This window comes from Gobio gobio (assembly GCF_949357685.1).
Source record: "Gobio gobio genome assembly, chromosome: 2".
Classification (NCBI taxonomy): Eukaryota; Metazoa; Chordata; class Actinopteri; order Cypriniformes; family Gobionidae; genus Gobio; species Gobio gobio.
Window position 1 is genome coordinate 59,734,831 of NC_137098.1, and position 21,220 is coordinate 59,756,050.

The window sequence follows — 21,220 nt, forward strand, 5'->3', positions numbered from 1 at the left end:
AAAGCTGAAATAAATGTAAAGGTGCAGTGTGTAATATTTATGAGGATCTATTGACAAAAATGCAATATATACATAACTAAGTGTTCAGTGGTGTATAAAGACCTTATATAATGAACCTGTATGCTATTACCTTAGAATGAGTCATTTCTTTCTACACACACCGCGGGTCCCCTACAGTGAAGTTGCCATTTTGTGCCACCATGTTTCTACAGTAGCCCTAAACGGACAAACTTCTCTACAGAGCGCTAGCTACTCTCTGCTGTCTCAGACGACGACATCTTTGTCCTGAGTCGGCCACCGTAGCTTCTCTGCTTCGAAAGGGAGGGGGGGACGGTGGGCAGTTGCAACCTCACCACTAGATGCCGCTAAAATTTACACAGTGCACCTTTAAGTTTTAAAATATTTTATTTCAGTTAACGTTTATTTTTTCAAGTAACAATTAAAAAAAGTTGTTTTATAGTTTTAGTTTAATGGTTTTAATGGGTTTAACTATAACAACCCTTATTTTAATTAAATATAATATTTATTTTAAATATAAATGATAATTTGTCATTATTTTACTTCCATATGAGCCTGAAATAAATGTAAAAAGGTTTTTTGGGTGAACCCAAACCCTTTCATTTGTTTCCTCTCTGCACTCATCTCCTCTTCCTCCATTCTTCCCTTGTAATCATTCTCTCCTTTTTCCATCATCTTCCTTTCTCATTTGGTCATTGCCAACCTCAGAGCCTCTCCCAGAGGTCCAGACGTCCGAATGGAGACATCAGGTTGTGCCCACAGTGGTTAGACCAAATGTGCGCAGGCCAATAGCCCCTTCTCCTGTAGATGCCCCTACCTCTCTCTCTTCCTCACCTTTCATTCTTCCTTCACCATTTTCCATGATCCCTGACCCCCACATTTACTCCCAAACATCCACTGTATCCCCTGTTATTGCCTCCATTTCAGTCCCTTCCTCTGACTCACTCACAGGTACATAAGTTGGTCTGAACCTTTATCTGTGCTTCATTCTCATTCTGTGTGTGTTTGTACTGTCATTGTGTGTTGTTGTACATTGATCAACAGATGCATCAAAACACGGCTTGAGCTAGTGAGATCTGTTTTAGATTACACTCCAACATTGCTTGCATAACAGCACAGCATTCTTCCCAGTGGATTTCATACATCCATAATAACTATAAAACTGTTTGACACAAGCAACATTGTTAAACAATAGTTATTTTAAGTTTTATTCCAGTGTTTTGAATTGGTACTTTTTCCGTAAACATACACAAGTTTCAATAGTACAATCTTCAGTTAAAAAAAGAGAAATGAAACAGGGTTATTAATAACAATCAGACAACTGGTATGCAATAAGTGTTAAATTACATGATGTTATGCCCCCTGGAGGACACATGAAGAAAAAAAAACTACTCAGTAACACCCTACTGTTCAAAAGTTTGGGGTTGGTAAGATTTTAAGTTTTCTTGTTCTCACCAGGGCTGCATTTATTTGAACAAAAATACAGGACAAACAGTAATATTGTGAAATATTACACATTTTAAAACAACCATTTTCTATTTATTTTTTGGAGATCATTACTCCAGTCTTCAGTGTCACATGATCCTTCAGAAATCATTCTAATAGGCTGATTTGATGCTCAAGATTTTTGATGCACATTTCTTATTATTATTGTTGAAAACATTTGTGCTGCTTAATATTTATGTGGAAACTGTGATTCATTTTTAAGGATTCTTTGATTAATAGAAAGATCAAAAGAACAGAATTGATTTGAAATAGAAATGTTTTGCAAAATTATACAATTGTTTTATTCAGCATTCTTGCTGTATAAATGTATTGTCTTTCAAAAAAGACCCCAAACATTTGAACAGTAATGTGTGATGTGAGACAGACGCATGGTTCACATGATAGATTGATACATTAGGTAGATGTAACTAACTTGTATGATTAGGATTTTTAAAAATACTGATCTTACAAGCTTTAACGAACACGTAAAAGGCTTTTGTGTGCTGTGTTAACTTTAGCAGAGGGAAAACATAATGCTTGTTGAATGATGCCTCATCTTTTCTGCTTAATATTTTGTAAAAAAAATTAAAAAAAAAAAATTATACGGTTTATATTCTATTATATATTCTATTATATTTCAGAGACACACAGACAGTTAAGTGTATTACCTGAAGAGGAATATCCCAATACTGTGTGCACTGGTGAGTATACGCTACAGCTGCTTTTATAGCTAACCTTTATTGTTTATAAATTTGAGTATCTTCCTTGACATATTAGTAATCATTTTGTGATCTCTGTGAATATCTCTGCAGCTGATGAGGATGCAAATGCAAAACCTTCAGATGTTCCTCAAAACCACGAACCTCACCCTCGCAGAGCCGGCGTCATCAGTATAGCCAGCCAAAGACCAAACATCTCTTCGGACAAGCAACGGCCTGTTTTTGGACTTGTGAAAGTTGTACGGCCTGCAAGAGGGTGAGTAATATGCAGAAAATTGGTAGATGTCAATAGCAAGTGCATCGATGGTTGACACCAGCAAAATAATGCACTGACATTTTGGTATCAATACCTTGAATACTTTAGTGTTGCATTTACTACTATGGGTGACTTTATTGTGAACACAAACACTCTTGTCTCTTTTTTTTTTTTTTTTTGTGGTAATCAAAATGCAACAATAACAAGTTAACAACCTAATGTATTTTCATTTTATTTTATATGTATTATTTTTATTTATTGTTTTATTGTATTTCATTTAATTCTATATTCTATTTTATTATTTTTTAAATTGTATTTATTATTTTATTTTACTGTATTGTATTTCATTTATTTATTTTTATTTTTTCCTTTATTGTATTGCATTTAATTATTTAATTTAAAAAATATATATTTTTTTTATTTCTTTTCTTTTCTTTTTATTTAATTGTTGTTGTTGTTTTTTTTTTTTTTTTAAGAATGATCCTGAATGTGTTTTGCTGGATTGCATACATTTTGATGATAAGTTACATTTTTAAGGACTTTAATCCTGCACTAAAATCAAAATTATATAAATGTAGTAAAATTAGGCAACTGACAACAAGGTGACTAAACTAAGTGACTAACAAGGTGACTAAACTAAGTGACTAACAAGGTGACTCAAGCAACAAATGAGTTTTGAATTTCATAGAAATGGTTATTTACAATTTGAGGTCATTGGGTTTCTTTGGTGTAAATTCAGGGTTAAAGCCACTTAATTTGCTTTTTGCATTAGTTTGCATGTTAAAACACAAGTTGGCACACTGTGATGAACATAAAAATTATTTAGGAGCAGTATTTTTATGTTCATACCAAGCGGGGCATGAAACACTTGTTGTTTAAAATGAGTTTGCAATGACTTTACATTTCAGCATGGTGTTTCATTAACACTATTCATTCAGAGAAAGGTAATTGACATTGGTTCAAGGTGATGCCATGCAGTATAATTTAAACTTTTTCTTTCTTGGTATCATCTCCGCACACCTCATCAGTTCTGATGTGTTTTCTTCTTAGACCAGAGAGTATGACCTCTCTGCTGCCCACTGACCATACGTCACCCAATGTCACTGATGTCACACATTTTGAGCTGCCAAAACCAGAGCTGTCTGATAGCGATAAAGTATCCACTCCTACACCCCACGAAACTGTCCCAGAACCTGCTGCAGCCCCTACATTTGCCGCCCCATTAACTGAGGTCCAGATCAATCGGTCAGAGAGTTCACATAGCTCTGCTGAGCTGGCCGTTTTACACTCTGTTCCACATGAGCAGACAGAAGACAAGATGATTCCTTGTAAAGACAAGACGGAGCCATTTCAAAGTAGCTTTCAAGCAGCGGAAATACAAGAGCAAGAAGTCAGCCCAGAATCCGAGCCTCAGCTGCTCTCAAATCCAGAAATGTCCCAGTCAGATCACATTGATGAAGGGTAAGTATGCTCTGCATCCGACCGTCAAATTTGCTAGCATATAGCTACTGTTACATTTGAAGCTTATTATGCTATATTAATATAAAAAGCATATACTGTATGTGTTGCGGTCCATTCGCTTATTATTATTCATAAATCCCTTTTACATCCTCCCTCTGATCTCTGTTCTAATGTCCCTGTCCCTCAGCGTCAAAAGCATGGCCGCTTTGCTGCCCTCTTGCCCAAAAGTGTCCCATTCTCCTTGGTCACCATCCTTATTGGCTGATGACACAGTTGAAAATCAAATAGGAGACTTGTTTGTTGATGGACTACCTAGAATGAACCAGGAATTCAGCGTTCTCCCTGTCTTCAAGAAAGCACATGATGGAGAAGAGGCTAATGTCGACAATTCTCCTTCTGTTCCCAGAATGATGTACCTTCTTCCAGTCTGTCCGAAAATAGCTTTTGTACCTGGGATGCCATCTATGATCTTTCAAGACACTAAGTGGCCTTGGGATGGGTCTGTGAAGATACTGAAAGAGTACATTCAAAAAGAGAAACCTGCTAAACTTATTCAAGATATGGATTGCTCATTGTATGACCGGAGCACTGTGGAAAAGATGATATCACTACATTTAACTTGCCCAAGAACTGCCAGTATCCCTGGATTCCCATCTTTGCCTTACAATATGGTCAGTCTTCTACCATTATGTCCAGATGTCTCTGTAGTTCCCGGTTTTCCTTCAAAAAATCCAATCACATGCACCGATGAAATATGGCCTAAAGAGAATTTAGTATTTTATTTCAAGAAAAATAAGGAACGGATTTTGCCAGTGTCTTCAATGAAGATGGATTTTGAAACTGCAAGAAATATGGTTGCATTGAGGCCATCTTGTTCAGCAGCACCCACAATTTCAGGATTTCCATCTGCTCCAAAACTAGTTACACCAAGTATGATCAGGATTTCACCATGTTGTCCTAAAGTTTCCTGCATTGCTGGATTTGCATCTGCAAAAGAACTTGGCAGTCAGAATATTATTAAAAAATGGCCATCCAACAATGAATCATCTCTGATAATAGCACAGAAGAAGCCCTCCAGTTTGCCTCAAGTTGTAAACATATTGAAAGAGGACCAGTTAACCGGTATGGTGAGCTTAGTACCATCTTGCCCAAGAAAAGCAAGGACTCCTGGCTTTCCATCTGCCCCAAAACGAAAACAAGACATTACATTCTGTATGACAAAACTCCTACCTTCATGTCCAACTGCCTCGTGTGTCCTTGGAATATCAACTATACAAATTCTTGGAAGCACATCGGATTCACTTAAGGATTGGCCAACGGACATGAAAATAAATTGGATGAAGACACTAACATCTCAGCCGTGTAATTTAATCTGTCCATATCCAGCTCAGTATGAAGTTACAGAAAACAAATCTATTTTTAACAATATGCTGTCATTGATACCGTCTTGCCCTAGAAAAGCAAGTACACCTGGATTTCCTTCTGCACCGTGGCTCAAGCCTGAAACACAAATAACGTCTGGTACTCTATCAGCATGCCCACAGACAGCTAAAACTCCAGGCTTCCCCTCTTTAGTCCCAAGCAAAATTGATAAGGCTATCGTAAATAATTGGCCTTTCAAGGAGAACGTGTTTTTTGTAAGGAAGTGTTCGCCAATGTACACATCTGAGAAGTTAAACACTGCTTATCATGGCAAAGAGAGCTTTAAAGAAATGTATGCTATTTTGCCAAGTTGTCCAGTGAAAGCAAGGGTTCCTGGCTTTCCATCTGCACCGAAGCCCAAATTAATGCATTATCTTTTCCATTCTTGCCCAACAGTCTCAAATGTGCCTGGGATGCTATCTAGCGCAATATCTGAAGTGGAATTACAATGGCCTGAAAATGAAAGTCCATTATGGGTTAAACAATCAAACAAAAAATGTCAGTCCATGCACGCCTTTCCACCTCAGTACAGAGAAATTAAGGATAAAACTATCATTTGGGATATGGTAGCTTTGCGCCCAACTTGTGCAACTAGTGCTAAATTACCCGGCTTCCCATCTGCCCCAAGACTAAAAACTGAGAAGGCGGCACCAGATATGGTTTCCCTCATGCCATCTTGCCCACGTTTTACAAACGTTTTAGGTATGCCATCTGTTGATTTAGGAAATAAAGCAATGGATTCAAGTGCATGGCCTGTAGATGCAAAGCAACTGTACAGGAGGAACTCAAAGAATGAGTCTGATATGGTAGGCTCTTCCTTAATAAACTTGAATCAAACATATGACAATCACCTGAATTTCCACATAGAAGACATGGCTATGATGATGCCATCCTGTGCAAAGCAGTCCAATGTCCCTGGCTTTCCATCCACAGATTCAGAATCGCCACATGTTCTTTATCAGACAAATAATAGCCGAGTTTCAACAGAAGATGTTGGCGTTAATCAAGAAACTTCAACTGTGCTTAGTCTAGCAGACATCGAAATAGACCTGTCCAGTGCAAACAAGTCTGACAGTAGTTTTGCATTAGAGAAGACCAAGGAGAATGGGAACTTTTGGGCAAGGTGTGAGGAAGGACAAAAGGGAATTCTGGAGAGGGGGTAAGTTCAGAATTGTCCAAGTGTTTGTTACACAAAGCAGTCATTATGTATTGCACGTCAGTGGATAGTGCATGAAATACTTTGACACTTGTTTCTAGGAAAATGCATTTCAGAATGTGGCACTCCATACCAGACATGCCACTATTACTGACTGTTGAGGAGAGGTGAGTTTTGCAAGGAAACATAAGATAAAAAAGAGTATTAATATATTGCTTTGCCTTGCCCTAATTGCATCAGACGTTTTACGTCTGTATAACATTTATCCAATGTTCTCTTAAAGGCATAGTTCACCCAAAAATCAAAAAATGTTCCAAACCTGTATGCATTTCTTATTTAGTCAGTGGACCCTACATAGTTGACCCTTTCATTTTTGGTTCAACTATGCCTTTCAAACCATAAGTGCATAATGGTGTGAAATCTAGGCACAGGAAACGAGGTGTAGTGGAGACAATTTAGGCCTGCTGTAGTTGCCCATTAGTTGGTTCATGAAATGTTCAGGAGGACACGTTCATTGAAACCGTTAATTGGCTGCTAGCAAATGGAATGATGCATGCAGTCAAATCGTCTTGTGTTGTCATAGACCCTCATATGACATCTGATAATATGCTTATTTTTCTCAGCTGTCAAAGCACAAGTGCTCAGATTCCACCTACTGAACATTATGGAGACACTCTGACTGAAAACGTGGACGTGGTTGAAGGCATATTATGGGCAGCACAAGACAGAACAGAACAGCTTGCTGATGATTTAAAGAAAGAAGAAGAGACGACAGAAGATCACAGTAGTCTGGTCACTTCTACAGCAAAAGATCGACCTACAGCACTGCAACAAGAGTGTGTACCAAACATGGTAGATCTTTTTCCATCATGTCCACTGTTCTCAAGAGTTTTTGGATGTCCATCTACAGCGCTGTCAAGCATTTGCAAAACAGACCTAATCAACTGGCCTTCTGATTTAAGTATAATTTGGGATGAGCCATGTAGATTAAGAAAAAATATTTTGTTGATGCCAAACTTGGACAAATCCCCCTTTGAGGCAAGCATGGTGTCCCTGACATGCACATGTCCAAATGAAGCAAGAATTCCTGGCTTTCCATCTGCTAAAAGACTCACAGAGGCCCCATGTCCGTCTTGCCCAGAAACATCTATTGTTGTTGACACATCTTCACAGATCCCAGTTCCAGAGGAAAAGCATCACGAGGAGTGGCTGAGCATTGAAACATCATTATTGGAAGAACTTCCTGAGCCAAAGCCAGTTTTAGACATTGATAGCCCAGTTGAGTATTTAGAGATCCCTGTAATGATGGTGGCCACAGTTCCATCTTCAACACTTAATCCTGATTTCCCATCTGCACCAAACAGCGAAGAAATAATGACTCAATTGTGTGAAGAATTAGATCTTCTAGAGTCTACATTTGCTGAGTCTAAACTAAGGGATGATTCCAAGCCTGCAAATGAGATATTAGACTTCATATCTGAAAACGCTGCACAAATTCCAGATTCTATCCCTGAAACCCAAATCGAGCCAAATATGTTGGAGCTTCTTCCATCTTGTCCGGTGATTTCTAGAATCCCTGGATGTCCGTCTCTAATGGTCCTTGAAGGCAAGGAGTGCATTAGTGATCAATCAATAATCTTTTGTAATTTATTCAAAGATAGACGGACTGGTATTTTTGACCCCAGTACAGATGAAAAAGACTCACAGATTATAGCTCTGGCACCAACATGCCCAGAAGCATCATGTATTCCTGGCTTTCCATCTAGACCACGTCCTAAATCACAGATGGAGCCGAACATGCAAAACATTTGTCCCTCTTGCCCAAAGGTTTCACATATAGCTGGTTGTCCGAGCATCCAGATCCCAAAGACGTCCAATTGGCCTATGAGTACAGTCATTTTGTGGTCAAGTCAATTAAAGAAAATCCCTGTTGTTTTGGACATGGACAATATATGCAAAGAAAACGGTCACAGAATGTTTGCTCTGGCACCTACGTGTCCATCAGTGGTCTGTATTCCCGGTTTTCCCTCTGTGCCCGAACCAATAATGCTACGCATGCTTCCAGCTTGCCCGGAGAAGTCTAATGTTATTGGATTTTCCTCTAAAAGAGAGCATTTAGATTGGTCCATTGAGAAGAAAACATTGTGCAATGCATCTTTAAAAAAGCAACCTGTTGCTATTGTTGACAGAGTAGATTGGCTCAATGAATTAACTAAAACGATGTTTGCATTGGCTCCAACCTGTCCATCAAAGGCAAGAATTCCAGGATTTCCATATGCACCTAAGCGCAAGGCTACACTTCCTCCCAATATGGTTGATCTTCATCATTGTGTTCCGAAGACTTCAAGAATCATGGGATTCTCATCAAGTGAGAGAATAAACGCAGGAGCATGGTTTACAGATGAAACACCCCTGTTGGAGAGGCCATTGAGAACAAGGTCAGAACTGCTTGTCCAGTTTCATTTATCAACTCCATATGAAGAAATAGACAAAAATATTTTGCAGAGGATGTTTACACTAGTGCCCACCTGCCCGAGAGAAGCATGCTTACCTGGTTTGCCATCTCTACCTCAGGTTAAAGTGGAGGGCTTCTATCTCAGTAAAGAACCAGACATAGTCAGCCTTTTGCATTCTTGCCCAATGGTTTCTTTTATCGTAGGTTTTCCTACAGTGAAATCTATGCCCATAGAAGAGTCTCAAGAAAGGATATGGTCCGCTCGGAAGCCCATATGGGTCAAACCTCTTAAAGAAATACCAGTTGTACAAAGTTGTACAAAGGATTATGAAGAATATTCAAAAACTATGTTCTTGCTTACTCCTACTTGCCCTAATAAGGCCAGCAATTATGGTTTTCCATGCTCAGAAAGTCTCAAAAAAGAAGAGTGTATGATGACGGATGTCTTGCCACTTCCTTCAGAGGCTCCGTTCTCTGCAACCGATGAAATAGATTTCAATAACCTGGTCACTGAAGTGCCATGTTCCCCAGTTGAAGCAAGGCATCCTGATTTCCCACATGCTTCTACATATGCAATTGTTCCATCAAGCCCAACCCAAGAACACATTGAATTTGAAGCCAAATTTACCCAATACATAGAATCAGAAAGGAATCAAACACCAGACATAACAGAAACTGGTAAGAGACCCATTATTAGAGTGAGGCTTGAACATTGAGCAATATGTAGCTTTTCTCAGAAATGTATAGATTTTTTCATTTCTTTTTTTAAAGATAATCCTAGAGAAATAGGAAGTTTTCATGAGATGCCCATTGTTGAAGGGTGAGTTACATAGCATGTTTTTTAATTTGTGTTCTATTGCTGCTTCTGCAATAGATTTTGACATTGTTTGATTTGCTTTACGTTAATGCAGACCATATTTCTTTTAATGGAGTTATTTTACATATATTATAATTTCTTGCCATTGTTTTGGCTTTATGGGAGATTTATGCAAGCTTGTTCATGTAAAGACAACACCCATTGTGTCATTCAAAATAATCCAATAAAACATGCCTCAACATGATTTGAATTAACTGACTAATATATGACTTTCTTCATTAACACTGTTATATCATCTCACTGAATGTTGTACCAGAAATATTTTTGGTGCATGTACGTGAGAGATATGCATGGTGCATGTTAATTGCATCACAGCAGACTTCACTTTTTAACTAGTAAACTATTCTGTATCAGTATTGAAAACCATCAGGAGAAGTTTCTTCTAGAAGAGCAACATGTTGGGGAGCAGTCTACTAGTAAATCCCATGATTCCACAGAGCCAGGAGAGACTGCCATAATGTTAGGATGGGAGGTTTTGGAAGCAGATGATACTTCCACTGAAGAAGAAGAATCTTCTGGTCTTGTTAAGAGTATAGTTGATGTCTTTCACAGAGGGTAAGATCGAATAACATAATTGAGTGAAAACATTGAGCATGTCGGCTTGGATTTTTATTTTAAAACCACTAGAAATCTATATAGGTCAATTTTGTAAGATGTATATGTAATGAGAAGTTAATAAATTTACTCCTAACCATATTCAAATGCGTTCTTTTGTTACAGTAATTTCATTTCATTTTCATTAATATCATATTTTGCAGTTTATTGTTTGGAAAACTTTTTTATTTTTTACTATTCACATTTTAAGTGTTGCTTTCTTTTAGTTATGAGACAGTTGCAGCAATATTGCAGCCCTCTAGCTCTGGATCGGTCATGGACGCTCTAGATCCTCTCGACAGCCTTTCATCCTCTGTGGATCCCGAGGGCAGCAGGACTCACATGGCCAGTGGATATGATCATTCATTGGAGGCAGCAGAGCCTGAGGTGTTCGAATCTGCTGAACCCTACATGTGGCGTTTGGTTAGTGGTTGTTCAGAAACATCACTGTCATCAAAAGAGTCTGAAAGCTGGTTTGTTGAAGATGAAGAATTTTGCCTAATGAGGAAGTGGCCCCCCTTGACGGAGGATGACCTTCATGAGATAACTAAAGAAGAGGAGGACAACACACGTGTTGGCTCCTTAATACAAGAGGGTACAACTTCTGTTCAAGAGGAAGCTGGTAATGAAGAGATTGCGACAGAAAGTAAAATGTTTGAGATATTGAAAGATGAGGTGTCCACCACACTATTTCAAGAGGAGGGGTGAGTTCATCAAGAGTGTTGCATTCAAACCCAACAACGGCAAGTCCAGCAAACGGCAGCATGGCTATATTTTGTTTACCTTTCTTTTAGCGGTTTCCCCCTCACATTTGCACACCATTTGTAGTGAAATAGCTGTATTTTTTTTTTTTTTTTTTTCAAAATATTTATGTCCATGTGTCTAATACTGCTTTTTGCCCTAAGGGTGCAGTGTGTCATTTCAATGCCCTTAGTGGCACCAAATGGAATTGCAGAAATAATGATTGTGGCCAAATGGGTCGCCAGCCTCCAAATCATGCCGTTAAAAACTATTTTGAAAGCGCCAGTTTTTACTTACTGTTGTATCTGAACATAAAACTGAAAAGAGAGTGTTAAAACAAAAAGTACACACTGCACCCTTAAAGACATTTGTTTGTTTATCTAAGATTGTGAGCTGAGATCTGTGCTGTTATTACAAAATCCGCAACTGTTGTGACTTTAATTTACTTGTTGCATGTTGCAAAGGTATGCAATTTCTGAAGGCTGTATACTTTATGTAGTGGTAACGTTGCTTGAGTATGTATAAAAAGTATGTATAAGTTGGCTGTGGTTTATAAGTGTGTCAGTGGAAAGCTGTTGTGTTCGTTACGGATCTCAACACAAAAATAAATGTAGTGATACTGTATTTTTGTCCTTAAGGCCACAACATCGTATTGTGCACGAAGTCTCTCTTTTCATCCAACGAAATAAGGACGAATTGCTGGATGATGAAAAAACAGCTACGTGTTTACCATCTTTAAAAAATCCTAATAACCCAGAGACTGTTGCAGAACATACTGATGTTTCAACTTCTAAAGAACCTTTGACACCAAAAAGGACCAAGAGGCAAGATATTCTTCAAGAGACCGTTCTGTTATCAACATCAGTCGAGTCAAATGCTCAAAGCGACAACATCTGTGTCATAAAACAAACTGAAGGTACACTCACCACCATCCAAAGTTCTTCAGCGATGGCAGATGAAGGTACATCTTTAGAAGCAGATGTACCTGTCCCATTGTCACGGACCAAGAAACGCCAAAGTGCTTCTTTTCCTGATGATACTTCAGTGAAAGAAGCAGCTGAAAATGAGGTAAAGGTATCCAAAATTGAGATTTGTTCACCAGCACCCAAAGAGAAGCCCACACCCCAAGAAATTAAAGCATCATGCCATAGCAATAATGGAGAAAATTTTCCCCTATTGCCTCCAAAAGTCACACAATTATGTGCTCCTCAGAGGAGTAAGAGTAAAGCTCAAACCAGCAATGTTGATGAAGCCAGTGAAGAGTTTGAAATAAAGAGCACATTGTCTTCTGTTATCAACAATATGTCTCAGTCTGAAGAGGCAAGAAAGACCCAAACTGGTGATGAATTGAACATGAAAGATCAGGTACAGCTGGATTTGAATGTTGCTGAGATGTCTGAAGTGAAAATGCAAATCAAATGCATTGATCTTCCAGTCCCAGTGCCACGCGTGAAGAAACGTCTCAGTGGTTCTTTTGCAGATGATCTTCCAGCTCCTTCATCCACCACTGTGTCTCAAGCAGATCCAGACAACTTTGTTCTCCAAACAGAAGATCATCAAGATTCAAGTCTGCCAGTCCCAGTGCTACGTATGAAGAAAATTCTATGTGTAGATTCAGACGATATTGTTCCCCAAACAGAAGACCATCTAGATTTAAGTCTGCCAGTCCCAGTGCCACGTATAAAGAAACGCCTCTCTGGTTCTTTTCCAGATGATCTTCCAGCCCCTTCATCCACCATTGCTTATTCTCAAGCAAATTCAGACAACATTGTTCCCCAAACAGAAGACCATCAAGATTCAGATCTGCCAGTCCCAGTGCCACGTACAAAGAAACGTCTCTCTGGTTCTTCTCCAGATGATCTTCCAGCCCCTTCATCCACACTTGCATCTCAAGCAGATCCAGACAACATTGTTCTCCAAACAGAAGACCATCAAGATTCAAGTCTGCCAGTCCCAGTGCCACGTACAAAGAAACGTCTCTCTGGTTCTTTTCCAGATGATCTTCCAGCCCCTTCATCCACCATTGCATCTCAAGCAGATTCAGACAACATTGTTCACCTAACAGAAGATCATCAAGATTCAGATCTGCCAGTCCCAGTGCCACGTACAAAGAAACGTCTCTCTGGTTCTTTTCCAGATGATCTTCCAGCCCCTTCATCCACCATTGCATCTCAAGCAGATTCAGACAACATTGTTCCCCAAACAGAAGACCATCAATATTCAGATCTGCCAGTTCCAGTGCCACGTACAAAGAAACGTCTCTCTGGTTCTTTTCCAGATGATCTTCCAGCCCCTTCATCCACCATTGCATCTCAAGCAGATTCAGACAACATTGTTCCCCAAACAGAAGATCATCAAGATTCAAGTCTGCCAGTCCCAGTGCTACGTATGAAGAAAGTTCTCTGTGCAGATTCAGACAATATTGTTCCCCAAACAGAAGACCATCCAGATTCAAGTCTGCCAGTCCCAGTGCCACGTATAAAGAAACGCCTCTCTGGTTCTTTTCCAGATGATCTTCCAGCCCCTTCATCCACCATTGCTTCTTCTCAAGCAGATTCAGACAACATTGTTCCCCAAACAGAAGACCATCAAGATTCAGATTTGCCAGTCCCAGTGCCACGTACAAAGAAACGTCTATCTGGTTCTTTTCCAGATGATCTTCCAGCCCCTTCATCCACCATTGCATCTCAAGCAGATTCAAACAACATTGTTCCCCAAACAGAAGATCATCAAGATTCAAGTCTGCCAGTCCCAGTGCTACGTATGAAGAAAATTCTCTGTGTAGATTCAGACAATATTGTTCCCCAAACAGAAGACCATCAAGATTCAAGTCTGCCAGTCCCAGTGCCACGTACAAAGAAACGTCTATCTGGTTATTTTCCAGATGATCATCCAGCCCCTTCATCCACACTTGCATCTCAAGCAGATCCAGACAACATTATTCCCCAAACAGAAGACCATCAAGATTCAAGTCTGCCAGTCCCAGTGCCACGTCTGAAGAAACGTCTAAGTGGCTCATTTTCAGAAGATCTCATTGATCCCTTGACTTGTCCACCACCTCCTGTAGTTTCACTTGAGGAAGAAGTCCCTCCTCTCTCAGAAAATAAACAGTGTTCCATTGAAGTGCCCATGCAGGTAATGGCAGAATCAGGGATAGAGAGCCTTGATGATTCAACCACCACAATTGCAAAGGAACTAGAGCTAAACAAAAAGGAGTCTGGTTTAGACCTCAATGGGCAGATAATTCCGGATGTGACAGTTAACAGTGAAATACACAAGACTGGTGCTCTACTTGGTGAACATTGTGAGGACAATGGGGAGAAGTCTCCTGTCAAAGAGCAACCAATTGAAGAAGATCAAAGTGTTGAGGAAGAAAAGGATGCTGTACATTCTGGAGATAATGAGGTTGATTTGAGCATGGACACTGTAGATGACACAGGTGTTGTCTTAGATGTGTCTAGGTAAGTTTCGTAGGACCGACTGTTGTCACATTTGTAGACATTACACATGCACACTTTTATTTTCTATAAATGTTGTATGTGGTGCTCTGTCTTTTGACCCAATAATGTTGCTTCCTTAATGTTGGGTTTTCAATTACAATGCCAATGTATGGTTAATTTAGCTATTAAGAGTTAAACAACTGTAAACTGTCTTCATGAAATTTTGCTAAATAAATGAATGTATGATAAAGTTGAAGACATTGGTGCTTGTTTGTTTAATTTTGTTGTCATTCATTGTGAAACTAATTCTGAATTTCTATTTTATGCTCGAAAGAGATGTATCTACATGAGTTGAATAGCTTTTGTAATATTGGTTCATTTTGATGTAGCAATCAGCAGTTTTGTTTAATATTTATTTTGTTTCTTTTATCTAGACAAGAAGCAGCTGAAGATTCCTCAAGTTTTCCTGTGCCAATGCCTCGCGTGAAGAAACGTTTAAGTGCCTCTTTCCCAGAAGATGTCAGTTCTTCATCAGCCAATCAGCTTGAGGTTTCAGAGAGAGCCAATATTGAGCCCACAGTGCCTGTTCGTAATAAACGAAGAGCTGCAGAGGATGCCATGGACCTTCAGGGTAGTTCCACAGCTCACACATCGCCGACCAATGAAATAGAGGTTGTTGGATCTGTTACTTTTTTATGATGTGGATTCTTACCATTGTGATGTTAATGAGCAGGTGGTTAATCAATTCTGTGTTCAAATCCAGATTATGACCTTGGTGAATTCAAGTCAGTCTCTGTTGGAATGGTGCCAAAAGGTCACACAAGGTTACAAGGGTGTGCGAATAACAAACTTCAGCACCTCATGGAGAAACGGCCTTGCTTTCTGTGCCATCTTGCATCACTTCCATCCAGATAAAGTGTGGGTGTTTTTTATGTGGAAGAAGGCATTAAGCTTATTTCATAAATGTTACATGGGTTATGTATAGTTGATCAACTCAATCTTATTCAATATCATGTTTGTTTGTTATTTTGTCTTTAGGAGTTATGAAATGCTGGATCCGTATGACATTAAACGCAACAACAAGAAGGTGATCCACCCCTTTTGATATTGGATGACTTTTTTTTTCTTTTTCCATGTAATCAGGAAATGGTAAAAATAAAGATTTTTCTATTCACAGGCGTTTGATGGCTTTGCTGAACTGGGCATCTCCAGGCTGATCGAGCCCTCTGACATGGTGCTGCTGGCAGTGCCCGACAGGCTCATCGTGATGACGTATCTCAACCAGATCCGCACCTCTTTCATGGGCCAGGAGCTCAGTGTTATTCAGATCGAGAAGAACAGCAACGAGTCCAGTTATGCTGTTGGTGAAAAGAGGGAGGAAGCCGATCCTGAAGCCGCTGCTCGCTACTGTGTCGAAAGGCTTCAGAGCAGCGGAATCACTCTAGAGACCAATGGAAACTTCCCTGAAAGGGAGGGAAAGGCCGGTGCTTTGGTGCCACCTCCAAGAATGAAGCGAACGCAGGGCCAGGCTGGAGGTTCAGGAGCTGCTCAGCCTCCGGTGGCACCACCCAGAACTCACACCTCAAAGGCCTTTTCTCACGTCAAGGATGCAGATCTTGTAAAAAAACGCAGATCGAAGCTGCGGGGAGAGTCACTGGATGAGCCCGAACCCCCCGAGCAGCAGATCGGTACAGAGGTAAAACATTAAAAACAAACTGGTCAAAGGTTTGACATAAATAAAACTTTTTTAAATGTCTTTTATGGTCACCAAGGCTGCACTGATTTGATCAAAAATACAAAACAATTTTAGGAAAAAAATTAAGAAATGTTTTCTATTTGAATATATGTTTTAAAATGTAGTTTAATCCCATGATGGCAAAGCTGAATAAAAAAAAAAAATACATTCAATATTTTATTTGATTTAAAAATTCAATTTGTGTTGTGTCATGAGAGAGAGAGAGATTGTTTTTGGAACTGGTTTGTATTAGCATACTATATATTTGGCTTTTCTTTGTGAGGGTAATTATTTTTCAGTTATCATATAACTGGTTAATCTGTATAAACATTATTATATTACTGAGCTGCTGTACATTATGATGTTTTTACCCAGACTGCGTCAGTCCAAGCAGAAACCGAGGCAGCCAAAGGAGGTTCAGAGTCACGTAAGATTTTACTCAAAACACACCTTTCAAAGGCTTTTTTACACTGTTAAATTGATAACCTATGCTGAACATGTTTTCTGCAGAGTGTAAAAAATTGTGATTTTTTTTTTTTGTGCAAAATGTTGTTGACTATTGCTTGTAATGTATGTTCTTCTGTCTTGTAGAACATGTAGAAGAGGCCACTGCAGGAGACTACCAGGTCATTCATTGATTTTCTATCTGTGACTTGATGATTAATGTCAGTTAAAATATATCCTAAATTAAAAAGTCTTTCATAGTTTGGATTATACATGATAGCTCCAAACCAATATTTGAAAAGGTTGCAATTGGGTTTGAGTGTTTGCATGAGACTTTATGATGTGTATGTCTATTTATAGGATATCAGTCAATATGTGCTTAGCGAGATGCAGGCGCTGGAGGCTGAGCAGAAGCAGATAGATAACAGAGCAGACATTGTGGAGAAGAAACTCAGAAGACTTATGGAATCTGGTAAGTGATTGATTAAGGTAGTTAGACTGCCTATACAAGTCAACACTCAAAGTCAAAGCTGTATATAAATATAAATCATATATTAAGCAGCATAAATGTTTTCAACATTGATAATAATAAGAAACGTTTCTTGAGCGTCAAATCAGCATATTGGAATGATTTCTGAAAACTGGAGTAATGATGCTGAATATTCAGCTTTGCCATCACAGGAATAAATTTAAATGCTTTTATCATGCACTTATAGGTAGTGATCGTGTAGAAGAAGAGGCACTGATTCAGGAGTGGTTTACCCTGGTCAACAAGAAGAACGCTTTGATCAGGAGACAAGACCATCTACAGTTACTGTATGCCTTTTCACACTTACTCTTAGTTACTTTGTGTGTTTTATGCTAATTTCGCTAAGGCTTCATTTGAACGGTGGCTCATTTAAGACACATTGATAACTATCGTTCCTTCTGTGTGACAGACAAGAAGAGCAAGATTTGGAGAGGAGGTTTGAGCTGCTGAAGAAAGAACTGCAAGATCTAATGGCTGTGGAAGGTACGGCTGTTGGTAAAATGGAATCAACATCTTTGTTGAGCCTGGATCAACATTCCAATCAACCAATCAGATTTGAGGGACCAGTTTACAGTGGTATCGTTTCCCTTTTATTTGAGTGATAAGTAATGGGTAGGGTTATGTTTAGAGGTAGGGATAGGGTCAGGATTACATTTTCAGACAGAAATTTTGTTCCAGAATCAACTAAATATGTTGATCCAGGAACGTCTTACTTGGCAAAATCATTGTGACCGATTGATAATGCATGTTTTTACATATTAAAGATGTTTTGCCATCATCAGAAGCTAAATATCTTCATTATCCACATTTTTTGTCTTTCTTTTGAAGAATGGCAGAAAACCCAGGCTCATAAAACCAGAGAGCAGCTGTTGTTGCAGGAGCTGGTGTCTTTAGTCAACCAGAGGGACGAGCTTGTGCATGACATAGATGCCAAAGAGAGACGGTGAGGTTCATTCAAATAACAAGATATTTGTTCGGGCTGTGTCCGAAATCGCATACTCTCTTGAGTAGGTACTTATTTTTAATAAGGAATTACTTCACTAGCACTAAAAAAAGTATGTTCTATATAGTATGAGTGTGTGTAGTATGAATGTAATCTGGACGTACTACATCCGCTATGTTGTCATTATCATGTGACCTACCGCCGTCAGTTGCGTCACTTCCCTGCCATTCACAAATCCTCTCCCGTGGCCTCATGGGATAGTTAAGTGTCCATTGTATGCACACTTCAGAATCTCACTGGAAGTAGTAGGTCATCCGGGGACTTTTTGGCTACTCTTTTATGAGTACTGTGAATTCGGACATACTACTCTTGTCACATACTGTTTTTCTTCTACTATATAGTAGCGAAGTATGCTATTTCGGATGCAGGCATACTCTGTGCTTCTTGTGAATTCCTGGTCTATCTCTTCTATGTAAAACAGCCAGAATATCAGAGTTTTAAGGGATCTATTTGCACTGTATTTATATATACATAATAATTATACACAGTACACACACATATATTATGTAAACACAAACTTTAATTAATCGATTTGACAGCACTAAATGTTACAAAACATTTCTGTTTCAAATGCTGTTCTTTTGATCTTTCTTTTTATCCCAAGAATTCTGGAAAAAATGTATTGTGTTTTCCCAAAAAAAAAAAAAAAAACACAAGCAGCACAACTGTTCTCAACATTGATAACACTGAGAAATGTTTTTTGAGCAAGGAGGATCATGTGACACTGAAGACTGGAGTAATGATGCTGGAAATTCAGCTTTGCCTCACGGGAATATATTACATTTGAAAATATATTCAAATAGAAAAGAGTTATTTTAAATTATAATAATATTTCACAATATTACTGCTTTTACTATATTTTTGTATAAGAGACATTTCAAATAAAATCTCAATCATTTTGCATGGGCAACCACCTACTCATTCTTTCTTTTTCTCACCTTTTTTAACTCTTTCTCTGTGTTCTCATCCTCAAGGGCTCTTGAAGAGGACGAGAGGTTGGAGAGAGGTCTTGAATTGAGGCGCAGGAAGTATGGAAGTCGGAAAGAGAAGTGTGTGCTACAGTGAGGGATGCTGTGCACCTGCTTTCGTACAGGACCGTCCCTTTAAACACTGTGCTGATGGACTATTGAGGTGTGTGTGGACCAGATTACAATAAATGACAAGGAGACTGGGACTAGATGAACTTCAGATGAACTGGGACTGCAGTCCTCATGTGGAAAAGTTTGAGCAGCATGAATGCCCATTTCGGGTTAATTAAGAGTTGTTTTCATTTTAGAGACATTTTAGTCTCAGAATACGTTTGACAAAGTTAAATAGACAGTTGGTCAATAGTTTTCTGAAAGCACTTGCTTTACTTTTTCAGTAAATGAATAATATACATGTGGCCTTTGCAGTGTTATTTACTTCATTATTTAACTTGTGCGTACAAGTCAGTTACTGCACAGTGATTTTAAGATATTTCATATCAATAGGTAAAATATAATACGTTTGCGGAGTTGGAAAGAAGGATCAGGCAATTATAAAAGACAAGGAGATTTCGTTCTGTTATGCAAGTCAAATGTTAAACTAACCTAAATTAATAAATTAATGTTGACAACACTTTGTACAAGATTTCTCCATATATTGCCCAATATGACCCAGCATGTATTGTTTTAAGAACCCTGTAATATCACAGGACATGTAAAGTGCTTCGGTCAAAGAGAGTGTGTGCATGCATTTGAGTGTTAGCATTTTGTTTTAAAATATCTGAATGAAAAAGTTATTTTTGGTATTATATAGCATCATCTTTCATATGAATGGTACAGGATTTTTGTGTGACTGGTTGACAGATGCATTGATATTATCTTTGGCCCTGTTTACACTTTGTCTGAAATGTTATTTGACGTTATTTGTATTGGGTTGCACAGTGAATTGCTTTCGAAAAGTCCTGATGTCAGCTAACACACTACAGTTGACATGCCTATGGGAAATAAAATAGTTTTAAGATTCTGTATCGCATCCAATCTTGGTGGTGATTGAACAGAAACATCTATGTACAGAAGTACGTGTTTATAAGTATTTTGCAGTTTAGTTTTAAAGGAAGCATGTGGTCATCATCATGGACCACAGTAACAGAAAGGGCTGATTTAGCAGAGCTCTTACCAGACGTTTTACTTCATAATCAAGTTTCACATCTAATACTCTCTATATATAGCCTACCACATCTTGCAAAACATCTCTACAGGGGAAAAAAAGGACTTAAACAGGAACAAGAAAAATAACATTTATTAATGAGCCATTTTTCCCTTTTGACAGCCACACTGAATCACAGTTAAAACTAATTAGCCTTTACATCATATCATCATATAATTAATTTATAAATACGAATTGTTATATAAATCAAATAAAAATAAAATATCAGAAATTAAACAATCATAGCAAAAGTCAGTTCACTATTAGTTAATAACTATTTTTTCCACACCTCTCATGAGGACTACTATATACAGATTCATAATTAACATGAATAATGCATAATATATAATTAATTCTAAAGTGAAGGTCATAGTAACCCACTATTAATTACTAAAGTATTACCAAATTCCTCAGAAGGAACTACTTATTATTTGGATCAGTATTCAAAAGTGAAAAACATAATGACTGTAGTAATGACTGAAGTCATTGTAAGCTTTTGAGGTTTTTGTAGAGTTTTGGATAGTAATGATTCAAGTGTTACTAGCCTACATACTTCTATAGAATTACTAGTTATTTGGACCAGTATTCTAAAGTGAAGATCACCAAATCCATCAGATGTCATTAGCTTACAATGACTTCATTATAGAGAGCTAACATGTTTTCCCCCTTTAGAATAGGCTACTAGCCAAATAATTGCTATAAATTTTAATCAA

General features: G+C 38.4%; 1 protein-coding gene across 5 annotated transcripts in view; it reads left to right on the forward strand.

Moving 5' to 3' along the window:
• ehbp1l1a (EH domain binding protein 1-like 1a) overlaps positions 1–19,720 on the forward strand; it is a 46,972-nt gene extending 27,252 nt beyond the window's left edge. For 2 of the 5 annotated variants that reach the window (XM_079810509.1, XM_079810510.1), the window contains 21 exons: positions 2,145–2,204; positions 2,316–2,478; positions 3,529–3,939; positions 4,127–6,520; positions 6,619–6,684; positions 7,141–9,650; positions 9,744–9,792; positions 10,204–10,404; positions 10,671–11,147; positions 11,823–14,645; positions 15,059–15,296; positions 15,388–15,542; positions 15,663–15,711; positions 15,802–16,320; positions 16,735–16,786; positions 16,951–16,985; positions 17,164–17,275; positions 17,520–17,619; positions 17,742–17,815; positions 18,161–18,275; positions 19,310–19,720. In XM_079810509.1, coding sequence (XP_079666635.1) covers positions 2,145–2,204; positions 2,316–2,478; positions 3,529–3,939; positions 4,127–6,520; positions 6,619–6,684; positions 7,141–9,650; positions 9,744–9,792; positions 10,204–10,404; positions 10,671–11,147; positions 11,823–14,645; positions 15,059–15,296; positions 15,388–15,542; positions 15,663–15,711; positions 15,802–16,320; positions 16,735–16,786; positions 16,951–16,985; positions 17,164–17,275; positions 17,520–17,619; positions 17,742–17,815; positions 18,161–18,275; positions 19,310–19,400 — 10,694 coding nt within the window. In that variant the 3' untranslated portion in view covers positions 19,401–19,720. Of the gene's footprint in view, positions 1–726; positions 970–2,144; positions 2,205–2,315; positions 2,479–3,528; positions 3,940–4,126; positions 6,521–6,618; positions 6,685–7,140; positions 9,651–9,743; positions 9,793–10,203; positions 10,405–10,670; positions 11,148–11,822; positions 14,646–15,058; positions 15,297–15,387; positions 15,543–15,662; positions 15,712–15,801; positions 16,321–16,734; positions 16,787–16,950; positions 16,986–17,163; positions 17,276–17,519; positions 17,620–17,741; positions 17,816–18,160; positions 18,276–19,309 lie in introns of all 5 variants that reach the window. The other 3 variants (XM_079810508.1, XM_079810511.1, XM_079810512.1) reach the window with 3 other exon arrangements.
• The last annotated feature ends 1,500 nt before the right edge of the window (positions 19,721–21,220 follow it).